We start from the raw sequence: 7,500 nt of genomic DNA, 5'->3' as shown, positions 1-7,500 counted from the left end.
TCAGTGTGAACCAGTCAGTCTAAACCAGTCAGTCTAAACCAGTCAGCGTGAACCAGTCAGTGTGAACCAGTCAGTGTGAACCAGTCAGTGTGAACCAGTCAGTCTAAACCAGTCAGTCTAAACCAGTCAGCGTGAACCAGTCAGTGTGAACCAGTCAGCGTGAACCAGTCAGTCTAAACCAGTCAGTGTGAACCAGTCAGTGTGAACCAGTCAGCATGAACCAGTCAGTGTGAACCAGTCAGTGTGAACCAGTCAGTACTGTGAACCAGTCAGTCTAAACCAGTCAGTGTGAACCAGTCAGTGTGAACCAGTCAGTCTAAACCAGTCAGTGTGAACCAGTCAGTCTAAACCAGTCAGTGTGAACCAGTCAGTGTGAACCAGTCAGTCTAAACCAGTCAGTGTGAACCAGTCAGTGTGAACCAGTCAGTGTGAACCAGTCAGTCTAAACCAGTCAGTGTGAACCAGTCAGCGTGAACCAGTCAGTCTAAACCAGTCAGTGTGAACCAGTCAGCGTGAACCAGTCAGCGTGAACCAGTCAGTGTGAACCAGTCAGTGTGAACCAGTCAGTGTGAACCAGTCAGTGTGAACCAGTCAGTACTGTGAACCAGTCAGTCTAAACCAGCCAGTCTGAACCAGCCAGTCTGAACCAGGCTTGCAGTGCACCACCCTGCAGAGCCACAGTGTTCAGGGCTCTGTTCACTCGCCTCCGCGCTTCACCCTGGAGATTGCAAACTTTGTCATCTTTAATTCAGGCCACGGCGGATAGAGATCCTTTCTTCCTCTCTCTCTGCCTCTCTCTCTCTTTCTCTCTGTCTCTATCTCTGTCTCTCTCTCTCTCTCGGTCTCTGCCTCTCTCTCTCCCTCTCTGCCTCTGTCTCTGCCTCTCTCTCTCTGCCTCTGCCTCTGTCTCTGCCTCTCTCTCTCTCTCTCTGTCTCTGCCTCTCTCTCTCTGTCTCTGCCTCTCTCTCTCTCTGCCTCTGTCTCTGCCTCTCTCTCTCTCGCTCTCTCTCTCTCTCTCTATGCCTCTTTCACTCTCTCTCTGCCTGCCTCCCATTTATTCCCTCCCTCACTCAGTCTGGGCCTGGGGGCGGGGGGGTGGGGGGGTTTGGCCCCCCTTATAAGGTGCCTCCAGGGTCCTAAAGCTCGTCAGTGGAGAGAGGTGAGAACTGCAAACGTGGAGCCTCTCTCCCTCCGTATCAGCTGGAAGTCGCGATCATAGTGGTTACCCCTCTCTCTCCTTCTCCTTCCCTTTCTTCCTGTAATGTGAGCTGACAGCCAGGGCCAGGAGGATGCTGCTCACTCGCTGCTCAGTTCGACTGCCTACGTCCTCCCTCCCCCACCCCCCTCTCCCTCTCCCTCCCTACACCCCCCCCCCCCCCATCACATTAGTGGTTAGCTTTTAACAGCCCGGGTACTCGCTGCACATTTATGAGCTCCTATGACGTCAAAGGTTAGGAAGCCATTTCCATTCCACCTTCCCAATCCTTCTTTTCTGGCTCTGTTCCAATACGTTTGAGGGGCACACATCCTTCCTCGCCTACCGACCTACCTTTACTTTTAGGTGATCACAGAGCCGACACTGTTGGATAAGTGAAAGCACGGGCCCCCCCGTCCCCCATGCACAGCTTTCACCGTAGCGTCGCAGTCTTGCCAGGTCAGTGATTTTTTTCGCCCTCCTTCTAGGAAGCGAGGAAGGAATGGCGCAAGTGTTGGAACGTGGCCCATCTTTCTCTCTCTCTCTCTCTCTCCCTCTTTCTTTCTCTCTGTGTGTGTGTGTGTGTGTGTGTCTCTCTCCCTCTCCCCCCCCTGACACCAGACCTGCAGAGGAAACAGGAAGGGCCTGAGCTGGTGTTGGGATGGATTTCCTGTTAGGGAGGCCCTCCCCTCCTCTCTCTTCTCCTACTCTCTCTTTCCTTATCTCTCCCCTGTTTCTCTCACTCTCCCGTCTGTATAATACCGTGGCGGCGGTGTGGCTCTAGCCAGCCAGCGAGCGTGTTAAGCGGTCCGCTTTCGGTCGGTCGGTCGGTCCGTCGGTCGTTCACTACTCGAAAGCAGCTGGGTGCCCGGGGGACCATGTGTTGGCATGGCGAGGGGTCGTTTGAGGACGAGGACAGCTCAGAGGTGATGTCGTGTGTTTGTCTGTTAGTTGTCGGTTGTTGTTTGTTGGAGCTGGCTTCCTTGGGGAGGAGGCTGGGACTGTCTAGAAGTGACTCGGCCGCTCTCTACCGCCGCTGGTTCCCTGGTTTGTTGTGACACCACTGAGCCACTCTCCAGGTGGATGACGACGACGACGACGACGATGTTGTTATTGTTGTTCTACTTGTTGCGACACTCTGGTAGTACCAGAGTGTGTCTGTTGGTGCAATCAGACTCTGGTCGGCGACTTTGCTTGCGGTGGACTGTGGCGTTGTTGTTGTTTCGCAACTTGTTGTTGTTGTATGTAGCGAAGAGTGGCGACCGTTCTTGGAGTTTGGCCAACTCTAAATAGGCAGTTTGAAAGTGCTGTAAACATTATGCTAATGATTTCTCTCTCTCTCTCTCTCTCTCTCTCTCTCTCTCTCTCTCTCTCTCTCTCTCTCTCTCTCTCTCTCTCTCTCTCTCGCTCTCTCCTCTCCCACCCCACACCCCTCCCCCATCTCCTTCCTTATCTCTTCCTCTACCCCCCCCCATTTGTCTCGCCCTCCCATCTCCTTCCTTCCCTCTCGTTCCCTTTTAAACCCCTCTTCTTCTTCTCTACCTCCCTCTCACCCTCCTCACCCCCCCCCCCCATCCTTATCCTTCCTCATCTCTTCCTCTAACCCCATTTGTTTCGCCCTCCCATCTCCTTCCTTCCCTCTGCGTTCCCTTTTACTCATTTTCCTCTCTACCCCCTCCACCCACCCCACACACACACACACTCTCTCAGAGTGACCCTGGTGGGCTCTCGGTGCTGGAGCAGCTGGGTCTGGACCAGAGCTCTGACTTCTCGGACAGCGGCGTCCAGCAGCGCCTGGACGAGCAGCGGGAGAGGATCCGGCGGGAGATCAGGAAGGAGCTGAAGATCAAGGAGGGGGCCGACAACCTCCGCAGGGCCACCACCGACAAGAGGAACGTCCAACAGGTGGGTGTGTCTGTGTGCGTGTGTGGGTGGGTGGGTGTGTCTGAGTGGGTGTGTGTGTGCGTGTGAGTGACTGTGTGTGTGTGTCTCTGTGTGTCTGTGAGTGACTGTATGTGTGGGTGTGTCTGTCTGTGTCTGTGTGTGTGTGTGTGTGTGTGTGTGTGTGTTTCTGTGTGTATTGTCTGTGTGTGTGTGTGTGTGTGTGTGTGTGTCCTTGGGCCTGTCTGTGTGTGTGTGTCCCTGCCCGTGCTCCACACTGTTCCGTAGCTCCGTAGGTTCCTCTGAACCTCCCTTCCTCCCATCTGAACCTCCCTTCCTGGTGGTTGTTGTTGGGTGTGTCTGTGTGTCTGTGTGTCTGTGTGTCTGTGTGTCTGTGTGTGTGTGTGTCTGTGTGTCTGTGTGTGTGTGTGTGTGTGTGTGTGTGTGTGAACCTCCCTTCTTCCCATCGGCCTCACCTGCGCTGGTTGTTGTTGGGTGAGTCTGTGTGTGTGTGTGTGTGTGTGTGTGTGTGTGTGTGAACCTCCCTTCCTCCCATCGGCCTCACCTGCGCTGGTTGTTGTGGTGGTCTCCCAGGTGGACAGTCAGCTGCGCAGCTCCAACCGGAGGCTGGAGGACCTGCACGCCCACCTGCAGGAGCTGGACGCCCACATCATGGTCAAGGGAGGGGACGAGAGCAAAGGTACGGAGAGGGAGGCATGGGGGGGGTCGAGGAAGGGGAGTTTTGACATGATGCTACGGGGGAGGGGGGGATAGTTAGTAGCAATCGAGCCTACAGTTCTGAATGTTGTGCCGGGGGGGAGAAGAAACGGGTCTGAAACACGCCCGCGGCGTGGTGGAAAGGGGGCGTTGTTTTCACAGGAGGCCAAGGCCAACACTGTACAACATGAAAGAGAAACTTAACGAAACTTACAAAAGTAATTTGATTGGACAAGAGGCATTCCATGAGTGCTGATATACAGTATAACAGCACTGGGACCTTTAACTATATGTATCACTCCGCCGCACAGATGTTCTACTAAATGACCGTTAATTAGACTACATGTTTGTGTTCAGGTTACTAGGCAACAGTCCATTTGAAGTTCAGTTGCGGAACTATTTTTTGTTTATTTTTATGATTAAATAAACAAACAAATCATAATCTGCTGTCGCTTATTACTGTTAACTAATACATCGCGCTGTAGAACTGTTGCATAAAAGCAATATCACACTCGAGGTTGTGCTGATATTGCTTAATTAAGAGATTACGGTAGAGAGGAGGGGGAAAAAAACTGGAAAGATTAAATAGGAGGATGAAAAAGGAGGTATAGATTGGAAGATGGGTGTCGGAAAGGTGGGGGAAGTTGTTCTGAAAAAAGATGTAAGATATTCCTCACTGGATTTAAAGTTTAAATTTTGGACACGTTGGGATTTCAAAGGAGTATCCTATTTTGTTATTAACGATAATGTCGTCCCTGCTCTTGTTATTATTCCGGTGCGCCTAAACGTCGTCATTCCGGTGTTTTCACTAACATGGCCGCCGTGACCTTTGACCTTGCAGATGACGTGCCCCAGTCCCCGGGGGCGGACAGCCGCTCGTCGATCCACCGGGACCGCATCGCCGCCCTGGAGAGGCAGCTCAACATCGAGCTCAAGGTCAAACAGGGCGCCGAGAACATGATCCCCATCTACGCCAACGGGTCCACTAAGGTACCACCTGGATACACACACGCACACACATACACGCAGGTGCGCGCGCACACACACTCTCTCTCACACACACAGACACACTCTCTCTCTCTCACACACACACACACACACACACACACTCTCTCACAGACAGACACACTCACACACACACACACACACACACTTTCATTCTCTGTCTGTCTGTCGATCATACAGTACACGCCTGCATTGTAGGGAACAAATTCAGGTGATTGAGAGATCGCCTGGACCTCTGTCATGTGACCTAAGCCTCTTCCTGTCCTCCCCCCCCCCCCCCCCCAGGATAAGAAGATGCTGCAGACAGCCACTCAGATGCTGCAGGACAGCAAGACCAAGATCGACATCATCCGCATGCAGATCCGCAGGAACGTGCAGGCCACCGAACACACCGACGACACACAGGGTAGGACGCTTTACGGCTGTCTGTCTGGCTGGCTGTCTGTCTGACTGGCTGGCTGGCTGGCTGGCTGGCTGGCTGGCTGGCTGGCTGGCTGGCTGGCTGGCTGGCTGACTGACTGACTGGCTGCGTGTTTTCTTTCCTGTTTTCCTCACTAAGACACACTATGAACCCACCAAGGTTTTTTTCTCTCTCTCTCTCTCTCTCACACACACCTCATTCATCCTCCCTCCCTGGTGTATCCAGGTCCAGACTGAACACAAGGACTGACCATAAACAGATCAATACTCTCACTCGCTGACAGCCTGTCTCCTCCTCTCTCTCCTCCTCTCTCTCCTCCTCTCTCTCTCTCTCCCCTCCAGCTGTTGGCTCAGCAGAAACTAACAGGGTAACGTTGAGTGGCGGCTGTGTGTAAGGATAATGACAGGGCAAGGATACACACGCACTGTCACGCACGCACGCACACACACACACACACACACACACACACACACACACACACACTAACACACTCTCTTTCTCTCTCTCTCACACACACGCACACACACACACACACACACACTAACACACTCTCTTTCTCTCTCTCTCACACACACACGCACTCACACACCGACACACACACACACACACACACACAGACACACTCGCTCGCACACACTCACACACTCTCTCTCTCTCTCACACACACACGCACCTTTCTCTAAAGCTCTCTGAGGCAGCAGGCCAAGCAATCAATGCAAGCCCAGTGGCAGGACAGGTGAATGGGTCTTTATGGGCCTTTACTGTCAGGGCCGGACAGAAGCTAATGGCATCAGCTGGGAAGAGAGAGGGACGGATGGAGGTCGAGAGTGGTAAAAAGGGCTTGGGAGGAAGAAAAGAGAGAAGGGTGGGGGGGGTTGTGGGTGGGGGAATGGAGAGTAATGCAGAGGGATTTGAAGGATACTGTATTCCCTGTGGACGGATATTCTTTCTCTTCTTATTTTTCCACTCGTCGCCGACCAAAAGGAACTGGGGGTTATTTGGATGGATTTGTAAGGCTTTGACGACTACGACTGTTATTTGTTTTTTAACTTGTTGTTTTCACGAGAGGCGAAATGCAAGAGAGTGACGTGCGTCAGGGGGAATATTTGCAGAGAGAGGAGCAGGGGCGCGTCACCTGATGTCACCTCACTTGGACGCGTTTATGTTGTTTTTTTCCAGATAGCTTCTTCTCTCTCTCTCTCATCCACTTGGCTAACGCCCTCCGCTTCTGTTTATACACGGACCCACACCACACACGCTCTCACCTTAAGGCAAAAACACACGCTGTATATAGTGTACACTTACACACACACACATGTGCGCACACACACAAACACACACACACACACACACTTGCACTACACACACACACACACACACACTCCCCAGACACCACACCCCTGTCTATGGTCAGTTTGAAGGGTCCCTGGCACTAGGCCTAAGACCATATTAGGAAATAAAATCATTCAACCTCATACACTCACCCCCTACCTCTCTTTCTCTCTCATATTCCCTTTCTTAAAGACAGGCTCTCCAGGCACCACACACACACACACACACACACACACTCCCTCTCTCTACCTCTTGTTCTTTCTTCCCCTCTCTTTCTTCTCTCTCTCTCTCACACACATAAAAGCACTCGTAAAACCACTGTACATGTGAAGGTTAAAGAGGAGAATCTGTCCAGCACTTTAATCACCCTCTGTATCAGACATTAGATTTTTTTTGTAATGATTAATAATCAAGAATTCATGAGCCTTTTTGTACCATCGTACCATTATAATGGCCTGAAGATTCACCTATTTAGTGCCTCTCTCTTTCCAAGTTTCTTACCCCTCTCTCCTCTCCCTCCCTCCCTCTCTCCCCCTCCCTCCTTCTCTCTCTCCCCCTCCCTCCTCTCTCTCCCCCTCCCTCCTTCTCTCTCTCCCCCTCCCCCCTTTTCTCTCCCCCCCTCCTCCCTCTCCCCCCCCTCCTTCTCCCCCCCCCCTCCTTCTCCCCCCCCCCCTAGGTAACCAGGACCTGTTAGGTGTGGAGCTGCGTATAGAGGAGCTGAGGCACCACTACAGGGTGGAGCACGCCGTCGCAGAGGGAGCCAAGAACGTCCTGCGCCTGCTGGGGGCCGGCAAGGTCCAGGACAAGAAGGCCCTGTCAGAGGTCAGACACACACACACACACAAACACACACGCATGCAGACACACACACACATACATGCATACATACATACATACATACATACATACATACATACATACATACATTCATACATACATACACGCACAT

The 7,500-nt window shown here is 52.5% G+C and overlaps 1 protein-coding gene across 1 annotated transcript in view; it reads left to right on the top strand.

Annotated features, from left to right (window-relative positions):
• Positions 1-2,073: 2,073 nt before the first annotated feature.
• The window catches only part of pkn1a (protein kinase N1a), a gene marked incomplete at both ends in the record, with an annotated part of 12,764 nt that continues 7,337 nt past the window's right edge, over positions 2,074-7,500 (top strand). The window contains 6 exons of the mRNA XM_080524835.1: positions 2,074-2,121; positions 2,906-3,100; positions 3,671-3,776; positions 4,635-4,783; positions 5,084-5,204; positions 7,228-7,373. Coding sequence (XP_080380961.1) covers positions 2,074-2,121; positions 2,906-3,100; positions 3,671-3,776; positions 4,635-4,783; positions 5,084-5,204; positions 7,228-7,373 — 765 coding nt within the window. The remainder of the gene's footprint in view (positions 2,122-2,905; positions 3,101-3,670; positions 3,777-4,634; positions 4,784-5,083; positions 5,205-7,227; positions 7,374-7,500) is intronic.

The sequence above is a fragment of the Nansenia antarctica genome, assembly GCF_963989245.1.
Source record: "Nansenia antarctica genome assembly, chromosome: 2".
Taxonomy (NCBI): Eukaryota; Metazoa; Chordata; class Actinopteri; order Argentiniformes; family Microstomatidae; genus Nansenia; species Nansenia antarctica.
Note: the sequence above shows the minus strand (reverse complement) of the source record. Positions and strands in the feature narration are given on the sequence as shown.